This window comes from Hipposideros armiger, unplaced genomic scaffold (genome assembly GCF_001890085.2).
Source record: "Hipposideros armiger isolate ML-2016 unplaced genomic scaffold, ASM189008v1 scaffold_47, whole genome shotgun sequence".
In the NCBI taxonomy this organism is placed as follows: domain Eukaryota; kingdom Metazoa; phylum Chordata; class Mammalia; order Chiroptera; family Hipposideridae; genus Hipposideros; species Hipposideros armiger.
This window is the reverse complement of record NW_017731397.1, coordinates 900,574-922,814: the sequence shown is the minus strand read 5'-3', so window position 1 is coordinate 922,814 and position 22,241 is coordinate 900,574. Positions and strand designations below refer to the sequence as shown.

The 22,241-nt window shown below is 42.7% G+C and overlaps 1 protein-coding gene and 1 long non-coding RNA gene across 3 annotated transcripts in view; one reads left to right on the top strand and one right to left on the bottom strand.

Annotated features, from left to right (window-relative positions):
* Positions 1-481: 481 nt before the first annotated feature.
* Positions 482-22,241, bottom strand: part of NFE2L3 (NFE2 like bZIP transcription factor 3) — a 28,438-nt gene continuing 6,678 nt past the window's right edge. The window contains exons 2-4 of one of the 2 annotated variants that reach the window (XM_019639886.1): positions 7,800-7,964; positions 2,774-2,857; positions 482-2,063 (exon numbers count right to left, since the gene is read on the bottom strand). In XM_019639886.1, coding sequence (XP_019495431.1) covers positions 819-2,063; positions 2,774-2,857; positions 7,800-7,964 — 1,494 coding nt within the window. In that variant the 3' untranslated portion in view covers positions 482-818. The remainder of the gene's footprint in view (positions 2,064-2,773; positions 2,858-7,799; positions 7,965-22,241) is intronic. The other variant, XM_019639887.1, reaches the window with a different exon arrangement.
* On the top strand, positions 7,973-21,535 carry LOC109381343 (uncharacterized). The gene is made up of 3 exons (XR_002123705.1): positions 7,973-9,954; positions 19,595-19,687; positions 20,400-21,535. It is a non-coding gene; the product is annotated as an uncharacterized LOC109381343 (long non-coding RNA).

The window sequence follows — 22,241 nt, the reverse complement described above, 5'->3', positions numbered from 1 at the left end:
GAGTTCTAGTTTACTATACACAGGCTAGCTCTGCCCTGTCTGACTTTGTCTTCAGCCATTAAAGCCTAATACTTTTTTTTTTTGGACACATTGGTTTAGAGCTTATATAATATTCTCTTAGCTCCTGTACCAGTTTAACATATTGTATTAACTTTAATGTGGCTTGAATCTAACATGCTGCCCTATTTGCTAGCTACCTGTATTCCTGAATGGGTATTTTGGAGAAAAAAGCATCCAAGGTAAATTTGCTTAGAATTTTTATAAATTGAAATACAAAATTTATTTTCACAGAAACTATAAGTACTCATAAAAATTAAAATAGCTTTTGAAAAGCTCAGTAAACTTCAGTGCTAAATGAGTGTGAAAGCTACTTTGCATTGAAAGTTAAATACTTTGTTTGGTTTTGTTGTTTTTTGTTTTTTAGCTGAGCCATCCTGCCACCTGTTGGTAGCTCAGCTCAGGTCGGGAATCAAATCGGCAATCACTCTTGAGCAAGCTCTTAACCAACTGAGCCACTCTGCTGGCCCTTGAAATACATTTTTAAAATAATACATTGTTTGCTCTTTGTTGTAACCATCTTAAGAAAAAATTACTACCAAAGTGGAGTCATAACCAAATTTTCATCCTATTTGTACATATTTATGAATTGTGTACATAATGTAGGACTTCATGAAAAGTGGCTTTCCCCAGTTTTCCCACAAGGCTGATCTTGCAGTACTTGATTTTTGTAACACTTGAACTAAGAAGTTTCATTGGTTTGTGACCATATATTTCTTCTGAACATCACCATTTTATACATATTAATGGGGGACCCATTTTCAATTTCTTCTCTCACCTTTTCTCTTTGCCTTTTGGTTTTCCTTTTTGTGGCCTGAGGTCACCAGTTCCTTGGGTACAACCCAAACACTTCCATCATGGCTGCATTGAAGAGTGTATTGGTTTGGATTGACCGGCCTACCTTCCTCATCTCTTAACCTACTAAAGATATCATGATAAAGGTCATGCAGTTTCTGTTTCATTATGTTAATAGCTTTGTTACACTGGGCTCGCTCTCTCTTGAGAGTCTCCTTCTCTGCTTGCAAGTTACATACATCATCTTCTAGATTCAAAATTATGTCCAGTTTGCGCTTACGACAGTTCTGAGCAGCAACTTTATTTTTCCCTCTTCGTCTGATATCACGGATGAGTGATACCTGTAAATCTGTCAGGTAGTACCTGCTTAGCATGCTGTTGAAAGAATCAACAGGCATGCGGACAATTTCATCTACAGAAAAGGGGATGTGTAGAGCTTTAGCACGGCGTTCATCACGGCTTAAACTGGTGTCATTCAGGTACCTACTTTTTACTTTTTGTGATTTCCCAGGCCATGAAAAATATTCAGGAGTGGATTCTGATGTACTTGGTTGTAAATGGTAAGTGTGGTTATGGAATATATGTTGAAATGCAAGGTCCCCATGGAAACCAGAACCACTCCTATGATCCACTTGACAAAGCTTACTGGACTCTGGGCAGTAGCCTCCTACAGCGCCTTCTAAGGCATGGTGGGAAAGCGATTCAACATCACTACTAGAACCTATAGCACCTTCACACACAGAAGAATTAGACTTGGTGATAGAGGGGCTATCGTGGTTTGAATTGAAAGAAAGCCCCGAATCAGAATCTGGTTCTTCAAAAAGGTGAGAAACTTCCATTGGATCAAAACCTTCTGTAGCCAAAGACATTAAATTTATCTCATCAAATATGTTCATATCAAGGTCATACAGGTCTTGGCTTGTTAAATTCCTCATCTGATGGTCAGGAAGTGGGAGAAATCCTGTCAGATTAGTTCCAGGAAGGGTCTGTTCAGGATTGGTGTTAAGAGAATTGAACTGTAGAAACGGTTCTTGGGGCTGTGAAGTCCTCGCTATTGGATCTCTTCTAAATGTACTGTCAGGACACAGCAACATGGCCTCGTGAAGATTCACATCGTGACTGATAGCCTGGCTAAAATTGATGTTATAATGTGCTGAATTTATGCCATCATTGATACTTCCTGGAAGAGGAATATCTCCCAGTGAGATGCCCTGAAAAAGAAAGGGAAAGAAACACTTTAATACACATAACCCAGTCTCAACAGCAATTCTAATGCTTGACAGCATTTTCTTGCCTCACTTGTGAATTCCTTTATGCAAATAGGGATATAAGTTGGCCGTGAATAGCTTTCCACAGTTAAATAATTCAGGCAACAATATGTGATGTGAGCCCAAATCAGAATATGCTACACTTGGAGGAAGATTTGTTTTTCCAATACAGCAATTTAGAAAACTTGATTTAAGTTAGTAAAAAGCTGGTTTTGTTCGTCATTCTAATGTTTTACTGTACCTTACTATATTAAATGCAACTCTTGTCCTAGCTGTTGGCCATCTAAATTCACATAAGTTACAGTGAAGTAGTGGGTGTGTGTGTGTGTGTGTGGGGGGGGCTTCTAAAGTAAATCAGACCAAATGTGATGAAAACAAATTCCACCAAAAAGTTATGCCCTAGTTTGTCAAATGTTTACTGCCATTTTGATTCAATATGAATTACATGAATTGGGTTATACCTTTGTGGTCATTACTGGGAGGAACTATATTTGTTTAATTCTCCAAAGTTGAAGTGTATCTGTAAAGAAGAATCTTAAATAATGTGGTAGATGTTAATTGTTACATAAGGATGTCATCCAGGTAAAAAAGTTACTTTATAGAAGTCAGTGCAGATATTTTCCTGCAAGAATAGAAACCAAGGTTCCAATTACCTCGGGTGAATTTTCAGGCTGTGATGAAAGCAACTGAGAAAAGGCTTCCAGAGAGAAAGATGTGTCGGTCGCATTTAGATGTCTCTGAAAGAAACAAGGTATATCATTTACAACACTGAAACTGGTTGCCTGGGTCTTTGTTTTATCTTGAAAGGACAACCAGATCTTACCTCCATCCTGCCCTTCATATGATTTTTGGCTAGTATTGTTAGTTCCACCTTAGTTTGCCCCTCCACAGCCAACCCTACAAATTTCATACAAAATTATATAATTTTACAGTTAAGTTGTATTTAGATTTACCGCAGTGTGTTACCAACTTCTGTACTCATCATTGTGCTTTATCCTGCCTTAGGAGATCTCCCTTCTTGTTGAAATAACTGCTTTGATAGTTCTAGTAAACTTAGTTTTCATATATAGCCTAGAATTATTTCACCTTCATGCTTAAATGATAGTTTATCTGGTAAGATGATCAAGTTTAATGTTTCCCTTCAGTACTTGGTCCTATGGCATTCATTACTATTGATGTGTTTGCAAATCTCGTTTTATATCTTTTTTTCCTCAAGTAATTTTCAAGATTTTTTTCTTCCTCTTTGTTGTCTTGCCATTTCACTGACAGGTCTTGGACTTTGCATTTAGTCTGGTTGGGATTCTGTGTTCCTTTAATCTGAGTCATAAGATCATTCTAATTTTGGAAGTAATTTTGACACAAACCCTTTGAATACTTGCTAGTCTCTCCTGGGACTATTAGAATAACTTTTCATTTATGTTTAAAGGTGAGCTCATCTTTGTTGAGAGCTATCAGTGTAGGAGTCCCACATATCAAGGGTTACCAACTAACTGTAAGGTAGTTTTGTGTTTTTCTCTGCAAGGACCAGTTTTTTATATCATCTAAACTGCTTTCTTGGCTCAGGACTCCTTATGGCAATGGTAGTGTGGATTCAGTTTATATCTGGCTTTGGGGCCCATTTGGGGTTCTGTTTCCCAAAGGACAGACAGCTTCCTTGCTCTGTCTCCAGTCTGATGGCTAGAATCGTCCTAGTTCCCATTTCCTGAACCGAAGAACCTTTAAACAGGGAACTCTCAGGTGCACAGGTTTGGGTTTGAGATCTCATTTCCTATCCATCCAACTCCAGTCTCATTTATGACATTTGGATCCAATTGTTCCTTGGGGCTCTACAGTTTTGGTGCCTGATTATCTTATTGTGGATTTTGAGTTCCCTCGTTTCTATCTCTAGTTTCCCTTTCTTTAGCGTTCTGCTATGTATTTAAAAATATTATCCATTATATTTTATCCAGGATTACTGTTTTTGGTGTGTCATGGGGGTTATCTTTACATGTTAGCAAGTGCATATTCCTGACTTGTGCTGTGCATTAGTCCCGCCCCTAACTTTTTACTTTAGGGTTTCTTTTTTTGGAGGATTCGGACCAGTTGGACTGAAGTGTAGTGTACATACAAATACTTCGTTTCCTTTTCCACCAAATACCTTGGGTTCTATGAAGCCATGTTTTCAAGGTATTTCATCATAATACAAGCAGTACAAGGCTTCCTGTGTCAATTTCTGTGGATGCTATAGGACTATGTAAGCTAAATTGTTGGATGAGATTTCTTGCTCTTTAACTGGCAAATTATGCATTCTTAGGGGATAGGAGACTTTGCCAATACTGTTCTGTAAATGACCCAAAACTTGATGGATTAGTCCTGGCCAACCATTGACCAAAATTTGTTCATGGTCACAAGTGTGTGACAATGGATGACAGCATAAACCTGGATTCCTGCAAAAACAATCTGTAATATTGGGTAAATAACATTATTTTCAAAAACTAAAGCTGTAATATTTAGAAAGTATAAGTAACAGTATGAGGATCACTCTGCTTAAAGTGAGTTACAGACTGATCCCTTCAAGCTAGTCAGAATTGTGTTTCACTAAACCTTTTTGCCTGTTCCCTCTCCAGTGCCCTTGGAGATGATGGGCTGAGGTCTAACCCCTCCTACCCAGCCCTCTGGTTGGGTGCACTGAAGACAGCGAGCGGTGGGAGGGGCAATCGCGTGCCTTACAGACAGCAGCTTCAGCAGCGTGTCGTCAGTTCCAGCTCTCACTGAGCCCCCGTTCTCCCCAGGTTCCCCTCTGTCCTGATGCTGGAAATGGCTTCATGTTGTTGCTAGTCCCTGGGAGCCTCCTTGTTTCTTGGTGTTTCCCTTATACCTGCCCTCACCTCTGTTAAAGAAAATCCCCTCGTTTACTTCTCTTCAGAACCTCACTGACATGTCTGTCTGAGAGCCTTAACTGAACAGCATTCTATTTGAAATCACTATGCAACTGAATTCTAATATGAGTTCAATTTAGATTGCAAGGAAATGGTATGGTTTTTTTCTTAAGTCAGACCTTAATAATTCTCCTTTGGAAGTCTTAACATGAAATACCAACACACAGTTCTGATTTGGGTGAAGAATCCACTGCATTTTGACAGACATCACTAGGAGTATTTAGAGAACATGGAGGACACCCACTTCACTTGAAAAGACATCTTAAAAGACGAAACATTAATATAAACTCAACTTGTCTTTAGTGAGAAGAAAATCTCTTCAGATCAGTTAACCTACTTCTCAGTAGCCAGCTGTCTAAGTCGGCCTGCAATGGGGCCAGAAAGAAGTCACTGCTAAGGAGCAAATATGGCAGTCAGCCCTAGTTAACTACCCAGGGTTGTCACCTGAAAGAACTGAAATAAACGCCAGTGGTTTACTTGATTAGACAACTCATTACTGTTTTATTTCAACAAACTAATAAGAGCACCTAGTAAGTAACATCTCAGTAAGAGTAGACAGGTGTACTAACATCAGAAGCTCCTATGAGAAATGTGTGATTCACAGTACACAGGTGTGGTGTAAATGCAAACTACGCAAGATGCCCAGGCCAGGCACATGGAGGTACAGACAGGAGGCGAGCCTGCTACCACGGAATAAGGCACAGATGCCTTGCTTTGAGTGATGAAATGTGTTTCTAGAGAGTTTTATCCAAACTGATATTTGTTGCAATTCAAATTATATTTTAATTTCTCTAAGGAAGCTCCCCACTTCACCTGTCTTCATTAGTACTTAATGAGTGCCGACCTATGCTCCTACCTAGCAATGAGTTGCTTCAGGTAATGCAAACAAGTAGGAAGCACAGTTCCGGCTTTTCTGAGAAGCCCAGCAAGGGAGTAAGGAAAGGCAATGGCATACCCAGGAGAAAAATGGACCAACCACGTATGCTATCTATCTGTATACACTGAAGTGATGGCCTGTGATAAAAACATCTCCCTCAAAAAAGACTGTGAGGAAGAGGCACTCAGGAACGTGGGCTGAAATGTCTCCTTAAAAGCAAATGTTCTTCAGTATTTTGTTAAAGTTCACTGGCACTGATGTGACTAATGCTGGGTGGGGTGGGGGTGTAAAGCCACACCAAGGGTACCTGAACTGTGAGGAAATACAAGGCCTGCACTTCAAAGTGAAATGCAAGGCTGCAATGGGGCCCTCCCTCAATTGAAGGTTCTAAAGGGGTCGTATGAAGCCTAAGAGGTTAGGGAGTGAGAATGGGAAGGTTCTTCGGGGTGAGCTTCCCTCGCACCTGAAGACAAGCAAAAAGGGACTCCAGGAGTCCAGGGACTCACTTAGAAACATCCTGTGTGTTCCCTGCAGTTTGGGGAACACAGTACAAGAGTGTCCAGAGCCTGCCTGAGAAACATGACGGGCAAGGGGCTGAGTAAGGGAGGTGACGGGATTGTGGAAGGGGGCGAGGTTGCAGGACCAGCTGCTGGGGAGCAGCGTGTGGTTGAGAGGGCCACCTGGAGCGGGGATGAATGCCACTGCAGGAATGCAGGAAGGACTCCAAAAGGTCATCTGGAGGTGAAGAGGGATTTGTCCTTCGCAACAGAAGGGCAGATGTGGGGGTAGGGGTCTCAAAGGAACTTAGGAAATGAAAGTGCCCATCCAACAAAAACAGTTTTAAATACGTATATCCTATGGTAAAGAGAAACCAGTGTCAAAATGATGCCAGTCAAGCAACACCTTGCCTGAGCCCTTACTACCCCACCACACCCCAGAAGACAGCCTAGTGAGCAAGAGAGTGGAACTGGGGAAAGAGACAAACCGCCACACGCAGGAGAGGCTTTGAGGCCGCAGCACATGAGACAGGAGGAGGGGATAAGCCGAATTTCAGTTCAGAGTTTTCGAGAATCACTGGATTATATAGATCAATTGCTGCACTGAAATGACCAGAGAGATTTTTATCTGATTATCTAAAGTCATGGTGACTGCCCTGGATTTCACCCAAGGTGCAGGGAAGAACTAATTCCTAGGACAGAACAGCCTGGAGGGGCGGTAATGGTAGGTGAGCAAAAAGGGTAAAGCTGTGTTCTGATTTTACTCCGTTAATCTTATAATGTTCAATGCGATGTTACATGGTCAAGGCGACAGTGATGATGGACTATCTGACAAGGGCCAATTCATGGTACCCTCTCCATCCTACAAGGGTGTTCAAGGCACAGCCCCAAAACACCACCTGGGGTGAGTCATGGTTCAGACTGCCATCACGAAAAGTCCTGCAGGGGTGCCCTGTGGGTGATTTGCTTGCAGGGTGGGTCTTGTGGTTTGCTGTACCAGACCTGGCCAGCCTGGTCTGAGTGAGTGAGGGTTCCTGGATTCAGGATGCCAGCCATCACTTCATCCCTTGCCATAGCAAACACAACTAATAAAACCTGCTAGCAGGTTCCTGGAGGGGTGTAGGTGTACAACACACACGTACACACACATACTCAGTCTCTCACACAGTATCTTGAGTTTAACCAGAGATAATTCTATGGGCTGATTCCTTTGTAAATCAACCATTCCCATAATTTAAAAAATACGTATTTTCATACACCAGATTTGCTTACAGTAGCTCTCACACCTACATACAAAGTTCATTCTCAACACACATTATCAGAGCCTTACGAAATCTACTTTAAGGCCCAAATCTAAGGTGAGGCTGGAATATTCTGACATGCTTACCTCATTTCTAGATTCAGTGGTCTTTTCTGCCTCCCACTCAGGTTTATCAGCTATTTTATTTTCATCTTCATTCTCCTGGAGTGATTTTTCCTTCTGGGCTGACACTCTTTGCTCATTTTCCTCATGCAGGGAACTGTGACCCATAGCTCTTAGTACCTCATTCTCCTATAAAAGTACCCCAAAATAGGCTAAGTAGAAATCCATAATTCATCAAATAGGGCAAACAATCTTTACAACTGCATTGTACTTACTGCTCAGTGGTCATGAAAACCCACAAGTCAAAAGCTAAGACGGGCATTTCATTATTTCGGTATGAGAAATATTTAATTCTGAAACAGCTCAGTTTTGCGTTCTGTCCTTTAGATCTTGCTGTGAGACATGCTGTTCTAATATGCGTAATTTAAATTATGCACAACTATAAAGCCCCTGAGTATAACATATTTGCAAATTTTATTAGATTTGGAAAGCACTGTTTCCAGCAGGCAGTTTTTATTCAGTTTTCTGTTGAAAATAGATCAAACACCTATGTTAAAAGCAAATACTGATCAAAATATACGTAGAAAAATCTGGAAAGTTTTGCTAGAAGGTATTAATTGTGGTTCTGTCTTAAAAGTGGGATGATGGGTTGGGGCAGGGTGTTAAAAGAGGTCACTTTATACATCGCTGTATACTGTTTGAATATTTTGCAACAAACGTGTATTTCTTTTACAATCAGGAAAAAGGGAAATGTATTTTTCTTTTGAGAAAAAGGTAACAGCTTAAACTAACATCTCCATAGATATTTTCAACTATGCTTAATTACCCAGATAAGTCCTTCCACCTTTTAATTTACTTTAATTGGGGAGACGTAAATATTAAAAGGCTAGAGAGTTCTATCTAAACATTCAAATAGTTACCATTTAGCATATGTTGGATACACTGATACTTCCAATTATAATATGAAAAGCTCTCTCTATAGCTTTTCCCCTCTAACAACACCAAGGCTTCTCAAAATCATTCAAAGGATCTATTTTTAATTTCTCTTTTCCAACAACAGAGCACACTGAGCTACAGCATAGAACACCACCATTGCCCCCTCCTCCCAACCACAGAAATAACTGAATGTGTGCAAGTCAAAGAAATGGAAATCCAGATGCCAGAAGACGGGAGAGAAATCAAAGAGCAGGGAGGAGAAGTGGGTGTGCTGGTGGCCCAGCTGGTTTTCACTCGCTTCTCTGCTCACTGTCCCTAACTCCATGACACACTCAGCCCCCTCTGGGCACTGGATGTCCTCCCCGCTCCTACCTCTATCTCAATCACCCTGTCTGTTGGTGCGCCTGTTTGTGGGGAGCTCCTGTGATCAAGAACATCTTCCTGCTCCTCTACCCTCTTTTCTGCCCCCACAGTGGTTTCCTGTCTATTGGATAATTCCCATCAGCCTATTAACATACACCACCACCTCCTCCGTGGTCTTACATTACTCTTTAGATCCCATCCCGTTTTTCTGCTCCCTTTTAGAGCCAAATCCTAGAGCACGACCCGGACTCAGTGCATTCTCTCTGGAGCCTATTCCAAGGAGGACTGTGTCCCCACCACTCCCCTGAAACAGCTCCTCAGGGCCTCCCAGTCAGCTTAGTTCTCCATCTTCGCCTTGCTTGACCCATCGACAACTTTCACTTAGTTACTCCCTCCTGGAAACAGGTTCTTTACCACATCCAAGTACCTTCTCTTTATTCGCCTACCTCACCAAATACTTCTCCTTTGTTGATATTTCATCTTTATTTACTATCTCTACACATGGCAATGGCCTGCAGGGCTCTAACTCTGCTCGCTTCCCCCCTCCACCCCGTGGCTTCCCCTTTAGGTCCCTATTCAAATACTACCAGCTCACTTTTCTTTTTAAGCGTACTCGATAAAAAAAGCGCCTCTCCCATCACTATGTAGCCCTCTTGTGTTGCTTAACTTTTCCCATAGCATCCATTGAGCACCAGCTGATACGTTGCCATATTTATTTGTTTGGTGTCTATCTGTCCCACTAGAATGCTGGCCTTGAGGACAGGGGGTCCAGCTGCCTCGTTCCTGCTCATGCCGTGCAGTAGACCCTTAAAGGGATATTTGATGAACAAGCTCCTAGACACAGCATACCAAGAGGCTGGGAGGGACTGGCTTCTGATGGGTGAGATACCAGTCTTGCTCTTTCCTGCAATTACAATGCTGATTCGAATTTAAATTTGGGGAAGGGAGGAAAAGGTCATTACGCTTTTATCCTCTAGCTTTTGCCATGGTAAGGTTTCTTTTGTTAAGCCAGCACATAGTAAAACTCAAAATTCTGTATTCCTGAGGCCGTTGGCTTTGGTTACAATTTTGCTTTTGGTGGGCAAAGGATGTATTTTGGAACCATGAAGCAAGGTACCCTTAGTCTGTAACATGTCAGTTAATACAAGCGTGGCCACACACATGAACTTGTAAACATTAATAAACAATGACAGAGGGAACTAATACAGGACTAGAGGAAGCCCATAAGGAAACTGATCAAGTCAAGTCTTTTTTGAGGAGAAAACTTTATTTTAAAGTGTATGAGAGGTTGGTAACATAAGTATGTAAGATGGCCTGCCTAAAAACTTGGGGAGAGAAGAACTGAAAGAGAGACGTTCCGTGCAATCACAACTCACATGCAAGAATAAAAAATGAGGTTAAAAGGCCTATCATAGAATAACGGATCATATCTAACTCATTAAATGAGTTAAAGAGAATCAATTAATCCATTTGAATATAAACAAACAAGTAAATGAGGAACAAGGGAAATCTCTTCCTTACAGTAGCATGCAACTATTATAATAAATATAGAAGGATGATGGAGTTAGAAAATCATCAATGGATGCTAAAACTAGGGAGTAAAAATTGGCTGAGAAACAAGACATTTAGTCTCAAAGCATCACTCCACAGGGAAAGGAGAAACCTGGCAAACACCATCTAAATAAGCCACGTGGTCAAACCTAGCACCATAATCTGGAGATAAACCAACCAACATCCTGCGCCTCCTGACATGGTACGAAGGACACATTACCACCTCCAAAAATTCATGATCTTAATGTAATCATGAGGAAATGTCAGACATGTAATAACTGGGACATTTTACAAAGTAACTGATTGATAATCTTCCAAAATTTAAAGGTCAAGATATACCTAGGCAGAAGAAAAATTTCCAGATTAAAGGTGACTAAGATACTTATTTGACAGCTAAATGCAATGGGTGATCCTGGGTTAGATGCTGACTGACCGAGCAGAAACAGCTCTATATGACGCTACTGGAGCAATAGATAAAATTGGAATATGGACAGATTAGATAATAGTCTTAGATTCATGCTAAATTTCCTGATTTTGATAATTGGTTATAGAGAAAATCTTGTTTTTAGGAAAGAGACACGAAAGTATCTGGGTAATCGGGCCCAATGGCTTCAATTCACTCTTAAATGTTTCAGAACAAAAAGAATTATGTGCTGTATGTACATATATATACAGAGAAAGATATAATTAGAAGAGCAGATAAGTCAAATGTTAACAATAGGCAAATCTGAGTAAAGGACCTATATACCATTCTTGCAAGTTTTCTTCTTTAATTAAAAAGTTATTCTGGGGCCGGCCGAGTGGCGCATTGGTTAAGAGCTGGCTTGGGAGCACAAGCTCTGAGCAGCAGGGCCCCGGTTTAGATCCCACATGAGGGCCAGTGACACTGCGCCCTCTACAGCTAAGATGATGAACAATAGCTTGACCTGGAGCTGGGTTGCCGTGAGTTGCCGGTGACGTAGGCTGCAGCCCCTGCTGCAGTGGGCTGCCTTAAGCTACAGTGAGCCGCTGGCAGCCGGCATGAGCGGCCGTCCAATGGCTGGTGACCGACTGCCTCACGCGGGAGGAGCACAATAATACTAACATGGGCCAGGGAAGCGACATCCTCCACAACTAGACTGAAGAACAAAAAGACAACAATTTGTCTGTTCCCCTTCCCCGATTCCCCAACGCTGTTCCCCTCTCAATCCTCCAATAAAATTTTTTTAAAAAGTGATCCTAAAAACCCCTACATAGCAAAATCACTTTGGCCAAGGCAGTTGCAAAGGGTCACCCCAGAACTGTTCTTCCTTTAAAATTGCTGTTAATCTACACCTCCCTGCCGAAGTGTACAGTCTTATCAACAGCTTTAATAATTATTTTCACCTTTCTTCCCAACACTTAAATTTCGTTTTCTTGTGTAATTGTTTTGGCTATGCGTCTGGGATAACGTTCAACAATAATGGCGATGCCTGATGTAAAGGGAAGTACTGTCTCACTCTCAACACTCTGCTACGCCACCTCACTGCTCACACCAAGCAATTCTGCGACCCCAGCTGGGTGTTGTAAGAGAGCAGAATTTGCCACCTCACAGTGTCTTTTTGATATAAGGATTATTATAGGCAGGTTATTTTTAAGAAACAACAGACTTGAGAGGAGCTCTGAGCTCTGAAAACCAAGTAGAAGTTACTCTTTGTTGTTAAGAGGTATTTACATGTATAAGGGACATCTCCATTTGGAAGGGCATCTCCCAAGCTGTGCCAGGGAGAGGGGGATGACTCAATCTCTAGTAATCAATGGGGAGGGCAATGACTTAAATCTGCACAACCCCCTCACCCACGTTCACTGTGTCTTTCCTGGTAACCTCCCCAAACTGACCCCTCCTCCCCCAACATCATTTGCCTTCAGTTGAGGATGGTATCTAAGTTGATGACTTCCGCCATTTCCGTGTGAGTTGTATCCTCACTTTTCCTGGGTCTCTCCCCTGTATACGGAGGTACACGTTACTAAACTTTTTCTCCTGTTAATCTGCCTTAATTATCAGACCAAAGAACAGAGAAGGGAAGAAAGAAATTGTTCCTCCCCATCAGTATCCAGTAATTTAACTCAATTCTGACATGATCTACCTGGAGACAGGCCCCATTGGTTAAGGGCTCAGTCCCACAAGACTGCTGAATTTCCCCCACCCCCCCTTTCAGATGCCAACTGCAAGTCGAGGTTGTCACCTGTACTTCCAACCAACTGGCTATAAATCAGAGGTTCCCATGACCCACTCTTTGGGTTCAATTAATTTGCTAGAGCGGTTCAATTAATTTGCAGATCTTAGGAAGACATTTTACTTACTAGATTACTGTTTTATTATAAAAGGACACACAACTCAGGAACAACAAAGTGTATAGTGCAAGGTATGTGGGAAAGGATGGAGCTCCCGTGCCCTCTGTGGGCACATCGCTCCTCAGGCACCTCCACAGACATGTTCCCTAACCGGAAGCTCTCCACCCCTGGCCTTTTCCATAGGCAGCCATGCCCATCATTACAAGGGCATGGATGATTAAATCATCGGCTTTGGTGCTTGAACTCAATCTCCAGTTGTTCTCACTTCTCCAGAGGTCTGGGGCTGAAAGTTCAACCTCCTAATCATAGTTGGTTCCCATAGCAACCAGCACTCATCCTGGGGGCTTTCCAAAAGTCCCCTCATTCATGTAAATCAGGTGTGGCTGAAAGGGGCTTGTTATGAATAATAAGATACTCCTTTTTACCTTTATGGCTCAGTTTCTATTTCAGAAACTGAGGACAAAAGACCAAATATTGTAACAAAAGGTGCATTGCTCTTAACTTTTAGGAGATTCCAAGGGCTTGAAGAGCTCTGGGCCTGAAAGGAAAAGGAAAACCAAATACATATTTAAATCACATCACCTAACATTCTTATCATCTTGCTCATGAAATTTAATGGGAATGCTTTGAATTGGTAGGAATTTCAATCACCACAAACATCTTTGAAAGGCCATCAAATGAAAAATGCACATATCTATTGAGTGCCAAATACCACAGTAGAAGCTGGGGACACAATAATGAAAAAAATACATCCAGGCTGCCCCTTCAGAGCTCACATTCTAAAAAAGTAAGAGAACCAAAAATACAAGTGAACTAACAAAATGACCACAAGTTTTACGGCAAGTGCATGGAGAAAGAGGGGACCTATTTTAGAAAGAGCGTTTAGGGAAGGTGTCTCAGGGGAGGCGGTATTTCAGCTGAGATCTAAAGATCTCATGAGCTGTGTGAAAACAGCATAATGTCCAAACCGTACTCATCTGCCCGTTACCAGAACGTATGTAATTAGCTTCTCTACTGATGTTTAATTGTTTCCAATCTTTTCTTAAAACACAATATTTAAGACAGTCTCATACACACTTCTTTGCCTACATGTGCAAGTAGGACGAACTCCTAGAATTTAAGCTGGGTCGACAGATAACATGCATTTATATTAAAGGCTTTCTACCCAATGGCCCTTCAAAGATGTTTGTAATTTAAATTCTTACCAGCAATGGATAAAAGGGTCAATTTTGATAAAAACTAACTAGGGCTTGAAGCAAACATAACGAGTCAGGAGGGTCTATGGGAGGAGTCAGGGCTCATGGAAGTTCTTGGACTCTAGTAATAACCAGAACCCTGAACATGAGAACCCCACAGGAAGAACTCTTTATAATAAAGCTCTACAGTTCTGACTGTTCTAACTTACCCTCCCCTTAACTTCCTTTTCCTGTCTATGAATGCCCCTCCACCTTGGCATGCGGGCCAGGGTGTGCACGTGGCGTGCACGTGGTTTGCCGTGTCTGCATACACTGGGTTGCAGCCCTTTCTTTGTATCATAAATCCTTTTTGGTGACAAAACACCTAGTAGATATTATTTTTCAGTCAACAATTTGTAGATGAAAACTGGTTTCTCATTGTGGTTTTAATTTATATTTCTCTTATAAGAGTGAGGTTGAACATCTTTCACAACTTCAAAAGCATTTATTTCCTTTTCTGTGAATTGTTTGAGGACTCGGCCCATTTAGTAAAATGGGTGTGAGTCCTTTTCTCATTGGTCCAGAGTAGCATCAGATCATTTTTACTCACCCCTTCCCATCCAGTCTCTGCAGCAATGCAAGTGTGGAAGTGGAGAGACCAGTTACAAGACTATTGCAATCATTTAAGTGAGAGATGATGGTCTGGAAAAAGGTGCTGGTAAACTGACAGAGAAGTAGAAGAATTCATAATATATTGTGGAAAAGGAATAGGGCTTGTCGATGGACTAGAAATGGGAGATAAAAGACAGGGAAGAATTAACAACTCCTACATTTCTGGCTTGAGTAATTTGGTGGATGGTTATGAAGAGAACAGTGTAAAAGGGAAACAGAGTTCTTCCATTTTGGATGTTCAATTTGAGATGTAAAAAGTCAAGCTGAAATGTTTATTACACTGGTGAGACACGAATCTGGAAGGTTGAGCAAAGATTTGTACTGGAGGTATAAACTGGATATATATATATATCCAAAACACAGAAGCTAATGAGATTCTGGCAAGAGAGTACAGAGCAAAGAGAAGGGGCTGAACACTGGTACTGCCACATTCATTCTGAGGTCAGGCAGAGAAGCAGCAGAGAGACTGAGGACGGGAAGTGGACAGGGGTTGGGGGGAGAGCAGGGGACAGCACTGTCTAGGATTCCAAGTGTTTCAAGAAGAAGGGAGTGGCTGATTATGTTGCTGCATGCTGCTTGGAGGTTGCACAAGGACAGAAAAGTTATCCACTGGATTTGACAATAAGAAAGCTGTTGGTAGCCTTCAAAAAATCAATTTAGTGTAGAAGCCAAATGATATTGTAAGGAAGAGTTAATGGGAGGTGACAAATTGGAAACAGTGTACAGATGATTCACTCAAGAATTTTGGCTATGGAAGGGAGAAATGGGTCAGAGCAGTGTTTTGTTTTGTTTGGAAGATGAGAGACACTAGAATATGTCTGTAAGGGCATGACTTAGGAGAAAGAATTGCAAAGCAAGGTCTGCCAGAAGGCAACAGAGGATGGACTCCGAAGCACCAGGGGCAGGATTGATTTTGAAAAAAATATATAAATAGAGCCTATATTTCAAGATAAGCACTAGAAAATGGGTGCAAGAATATATTTGAGGATTTCATAGTAGGAAGATCTATCTATTCTTTTTTAAAGATTTTTATTGGGGAATTGGGGGGGATGGGAACAGTGCTGGGGAATTGGGGGGAGGGGAACAGACAAGTTGCTGTCCTTTTGTTCTTCAGTCGAGTTGTGGAGGACGTTGCTTCACTGGCCCAAGTTGGCACCATCATTGCGCTCTTCCCGGGCGAGGCAGATCAGTCGCCGGCTTCTGGACGGCTGCTCACTGCGGCTGCTGGCCGCTCACGCTGGCTGCTGGCTACACACGGTAGCCCATGGCAACCCACTGCCACAGGGGCTGCAGCCTACGCTGTTGCCGGCGACTCACGGCAGCCCAGCTCCAGGTTGAGCTGTTGTTCAGCATCTTAGCTGTAGAGGGCAGTGTCACTGGCCCTCATATGTGGTATCCAAACCAGGGCCCTCTGGCGTCCCAAGTCAGTTCTTAACCATCGCGCCACTCGGCCGGCCCTATTCTTATTTTTAAGGGTATTTCTGAAAAGGAGAACTAGATATTGAAAATATGTCCACAAATTATTTGACACTCTTTTCTTTAGGAGGTAAAGCTTAAACCCCTCCCTTTGAGTAGGGGCTGGACTTTGTGAATTGCTTCTAACAGAATAAGGTGGAAGTGATGGTGCATGGCACTGTGGCTTCCTCCTTGCACTCTCTCTGATCACTTGTTCTGGTAAAAGCTGAAAAATGCTCACACTGTAAGGACATTCAAGCTCTCTATGGAGAGGCCCACTTGGCAAAGAGCTGAGGCCTCCTTGCCAACAGCCATGTGAGTGATCCATCCTGGAAGTGGACCCTCCAGCCCCAGTCAAGCCTTCAGATAAATGTAACCCAACCAACATCTTGATTACAGCCCCATGAGACTCTGAGTGAGAACCACCCAGCTAAGCTGCTGCAGAATTTCTGACCCACAGATACCGTGGGATAATAAATGTCGGTTGTATTAAGCCATTCCGTTTTGGGACAATTTTTTATGCAGCAATGGAACACTAACATAAACATGAAAAAAGTGCTTTTTGCATCTTCATTTTTGTATGCCTTGCTAATATTTTACTTAGTATTTTGCATGAAGATGCCTAAGAGTGATTCCTGGATTTCTTCGAGGTGTGTGTGTGTGTGTTTAAGATATCTTGGTATCATTGGCACGCCAGTTTTGAAAAAAGAATTGGGAAGTTTTAGATAACAGAATTCCTTACTGTAAAGTTTGAAAGCATTCTCCTTGAATTCTGCCAGCGCCATGTTTTGATTGTTTTTAAAGAAACTACTGACAGTGTTTTCAACTTCTTTGTTGGGGTTTGCCAAACAGCCCTCCAAAAAGGCTGTTCCCATTTATGTTGTCTTCAGTGGTATCTGAGCATATCCATTTCCTCACACCCCACCCACTCCATGTTTGTTTTTCAATATTTTGCTTATTAGAAGGCTACAAATGCAGCTCATTAGAGGCTATAATCTTGGCGGTATCAATGTACATATGAAACAAGTGGTGATGATGAAGACAGCAGGGGCAGGGCCTAGACTGAAGTGGGGGACAGAGTTAACTGAAGGGAATGCCTAAGGACTCTTACAGACGGAGGTAAGAGGAGCCAGAGGAGCCCGGGAGGAAAGTCATGGTCAGAGCAGGAGTCTGAGCTTTGCTGCCTGTAGGTATGTCCTCGTCCTCTTTGGCCAGAGAGAGAGGCAGAAGAGGGAGAAGGCGAGACCTGGGCAAGTCACTTCAGTGTTGAACATCTGGTTTCCTGAGATGGCACGTTCCGGCTTTGACACTCCAGTGGTCTATGAACAAGTAGCTGTATCATTTATCACCCAAACCAGTCCATTTTTTTTTTTTGAGAGGGCAGTTAAGCTGGACAATTAAGCTGGACAACAGGAATACACCAAAACTGTCCCAAATGGTCACCCTAGCTATAAGGCCACAGGGGGAAAAGGAGACTGCATAACAATCAAGAATCTTGATGGCAGACTGAAAAGTGTTGACTGAATTCCGCAGACCTTGGGAAGAGAGATACTTAAACTTGTATAGCCTTAGATATTCCTTCACTTAGTCATTCAACTATCATTTATTGCGAGCTTATTATACGAGTAAAGCTAATAGAACCATGTGTTATAAGAAGTGATGAATCTGTCCCATCAATTAGATCATTTATCCCAGCTCTTGAGATTTTTGTTTTGATTCTGTTATTTTTTCAGTATCTATAAATAATAAATATGTTGACGGGGGGGAAAAAAAAAAGAAGTGATGAATGACACTGCTGGCCATTACATAGGTTTTGTCGTTTGGGGACAGGAGGGGGCTTTTGTTGCTTTTGGACATAATACAGTCAATGCACTAACAATTATGTACATTCAAGCTTGAATATTTTAAATTTGATCTTCAGCTGTACATAGGGTTCTGCATTGTAGTCTCCATGTTTATTACTCTTCTGTAATATTTAAGAGTTGCTTAAAAGTATACAAAATGTACGGTTACTTTTTAAAACAGCTAATTATATCCTTCTTGCCCTCTTTTAAGGGAAGGGACTTCAGTTGTTCCTACATGGCAGGAACCATAATAAACAGTGTACCAATAATATGTAACATAAGTATTGCGGTATGTTATTATAATAATAATCCTGAGGCCCTGTTTTCCAAAATTCATTTTATTTCTATCAGTTCAGTATATTGCACTAATTGTTTTAGGTATTTTCATTATATGAAACCTACAATATGTCAAAAATGATTTAACCTATTTAAGTGTTGAACTGCTAGCAGAACTTGTACATTTACAGTAATTCAGAATTAGTAAGGAAAACAGTTCACCAGCGTTTAGTTTTATATTGAGGTGCTCTGGCTGGAATACAGTGCTATAAAATGTGGGGGGAAAGAAGTGATGAATGAAAAGAATTTTCCCCAAGTTAGTGAGATTGCACATGGAGCTGTGCAGCCCAAGTCCCGCTCCAGGAAGGACTGTGGCAGCTGCTGGGGGCCTGTGGGTAGACGGCATCCAGCTGTGCATGTACAGAACACCTCAACTGCTAAGAGCTTCTTCACCCAAGGTCACCCCCTTCTCAGGGCACCCACATCCCACAACTGAGTGGGGAGGGTCAAGGCCTGACCATTTCGGCCCAGTGTGGGACTACTGCGACGTGCGCCACTTGAGCCCTGAGCTCCTGGTTTCCTAGCCTGCCGCACAGCTTGACTCCTGCTTCTGTCCGATAATACTGCTTTCACATCCTTCCTTCCACAGCTGTAGCTGCCAGGAGACTCCCCTATGAACCCTGCACATTAAGCTCAGGCTCAGGGGACCCAATTTGTGACAGTTAACAACTCTATCCTGGCGGCGAGAGAGGAGAGACCACAATCGCAAGGCAGGGACGGGTAGAAGATTCACTATTACTATAATATTTCCACTTAGAAAGTGAAAAAGGCCGCCCGCACTTGTAATACAATTTGCACAGTCCACCAGGCCCCACAAAAACCTTGTGGCCGGGGAGTGTGTGTGTTGGGGGGGCTCAGGTCCCAAACGGCTGAGAAACAAGGCCCATCCTCTTCCTACCAGCTGTGTGACAGTGGGCCACTCTGACCCCCATTTCCTCGTCTGTGAAAAGACATTTTCTCATTCACATTTTAAGAAATTAGTTGACAAAAAGCATTTTATACATTTGAAGAGGCTATATAGACCTTAATTCCTACTGCTTTCCACTTGGTTCTGAAGAGCTGCCATTAATGACTAACTGCTGGCAACCCAATCAGGATGTCAAGAGAAAGCAGTGCCAGCCCCTGGTGGCCGGTAATTACTATCTCTGCTCTTTTCCTGTTTTTCTCAACTCAGTGACATGGAGCTGAGGTACCCAGCATATGTATTTTACAAGTACTGGTGTATATACTGGAGATTTATGGTCCATGCTCTTAACTTCAAGAATGGGTAAGTTAAACCCATCATTAAGTTACTTTTTATTTGTGTGTAGATGATATTTTACTAATGGTGGGGCTGGGACTCAATTAAAAAAAAAAAAAGCAAGTTTCCACGCCTGCCATAGCAAGCCCTCGTAAACCTGTGAGCTGGAGTGTCCAATCACAACTAAAGCTCCAGTGACCTGTACTGAACTGGCCCCTGCGAGAAAGGCCCTCCCCACCACAGCCCTCTCTGCTGGGAAGAAACCCATCTCATACACTGCATGGATCTAGAACCTTCTCAGGCTGGGCCCCTTGGCTGAAACTGGGTTCTCCTATCTCTAAAGACCCATGGCCTCTAGGTTTTCTCTTATGACACTTACCGGAGCCTAAGTAAAATCACAACTATTCAGATCTTTTCTTTCCTACCGGCCTGGAAACGCCTGATACTTGTCTTGCAGCTGTTAATGCACCCTTGCCGCCAACGAAGGTTTTCTGAGTCAGTATAATGGGAAGGGGAAGACAGGAGCAAAGCTGGGCTTGTCCCTTCTTGCCCAATTTCTGTAGCTCTGATAACTGGCAACGTGACTTCTAAGACTGTTTATCATCCTGTGTTGGGCCCTGAATAATGTGATGGAGAGTTTGACCCTGAACAAACTCTGTGAACAGTCCCAGCTAGCTTAGCTGGGCCTTTCATTTATTCACTGGTGGGAAGAAGGACTGAGGCCTGTGTTGACCTTTAGGGTTGGATGACTCTTCAAAGACAAAGAACAGTGTGGTGCCTATGAGAAGGATGACATCAGCGGGAAAGAGGTGAAGGACCATGAACTCTGAAGTCTGTCTCGAGGCTGGAGGCAAGCTGGAGCCTTCAGGTCTAGAGAGAAACAAGGAGCCAGATAAAGAGACTGTGTCCTGTTTGGCCTGCGTGGTTTGTAATAGCCATTTCTTATAATTATAGCTCCCATTTAGTGAGCACTCACTGTGGGCCAGGCACCACACACATGATCTCACTTAAGTTGCTCAGCATCCCTCTTACAGGAGGAAACTGAGGCACAGAGAGGTTAAGCAACGTGCCTTAAAGTCACACAGCAAGCAAGTGACAGAACCAGGATTTGGCTGCCGGCATTTTTCACTTCCGAGCCAGCCAGCTTTTAGACCCTGTCCTGGTACTTGTTTGTCCCTGCAAAGACATGTGTGTCCTCCAGAAGCTGTCCCCTGCAAATTCGGGGGCTCCTGTGTGGCTGGCTTCCAGCTGGGTCCATCAGAAGGAGGTGGGAGCAGGGGACAAGAGTGTGAGCAAAGGACAGGCCAAGGCATTTTTCCCTCTTGATCTGCATGTGACAACAGCTCCTTCTCGCCCTACCTGGCCCGGAGACGCTCTCTCCACCCCAGTCTCTGGGTGCCCCATCCCTGTCTGCTCCTGTAAGAAGTCAGTCATTAAGTCCCTTCACACGAGCCATCTAGGGTGAATGCTACTTCCTGCCGGGACCCCATCTGCTCCACCACTACCCACAATGGCTCCCACTTGCTTCACACCACATCACATAGATGAGAACAGCAGTGGTGGAAAGAGCTGACTCCACTCAAAAAGAAATGAAGCTCCTGCCTGAATATCCCTTTATCGTGCAAAACAGCTGGCTACAATGCGAGGTATGAATCTGGTTTGGCTAGTGGGTCCAACCAAGCAGCCAACCATGGAAAACTGCTGGTGAGATAATTCGGGAATTTGAATACTGATTGGATATTTGATGGTATCAAAGAATTATTGATCATTTAGGTGTACTAATAGAATTATGGTTATGTTTAGAAGAGTCCTTGTATTTCGGGGATATATACTAAAATACTTGTGGACGGGTAGTGCCTCCTAGAAAGTCCAAGGCCTCCTTCACATGACAGCTCATCAAATATTTGAGCTGGCAACCTTGTTCCTTTCTCAGTCTGATCTTCTCAGTATGAACACTCCCAGTCTGTTCAACCATTTCCGCATGATTTCTCCCCCGGGGGAGAGATAGGTTCCTTTCTCATCAAAGCAGGTCCCAGCGTGACCTAGTGAGACAGGAGTTTCCTGGAGATTCGAACCCCAGCTCTGGGACAATAAGAGCAAATCCTCTGCCAAACATCTCTTCACATGCCAATAACTATACCAGCCCTTTGACACACAGTGTTACTTAATCCTCACCAGAGCTCTCCCAGAAAGAGGTTAATATTCTCTTCTCACAAAGGTTGCCCAGGAAGAGATGGATTTGGAATGGTCTGATGATTACTTTTATGTGTCAACATGGCTAGACTATAATACACTGTTGTTCAATTACACACGAACCTAGGTGTTGCTGTGAAGGTATTTTATAGACGTGGCTAACAGCTACAACCAACCTGGTGACTTTAAGAGATCATCCAATCAGTTGAAGAGCCTTAAAAGCAAAACTGAAATTTTTCCCGAGGAAGAAATTCTGCCTCAAGCCTGCAGCAGCAGCTCTTGCTGAGTTTCCAGCTACCCTAGAGTTTGCCAGCCTCCACAACCTGCAGCCAATTCCTTGAAATGAATCTCTTAAAAGTGTGTGTGTGTGTGTGTGTGTGAGTGTTCA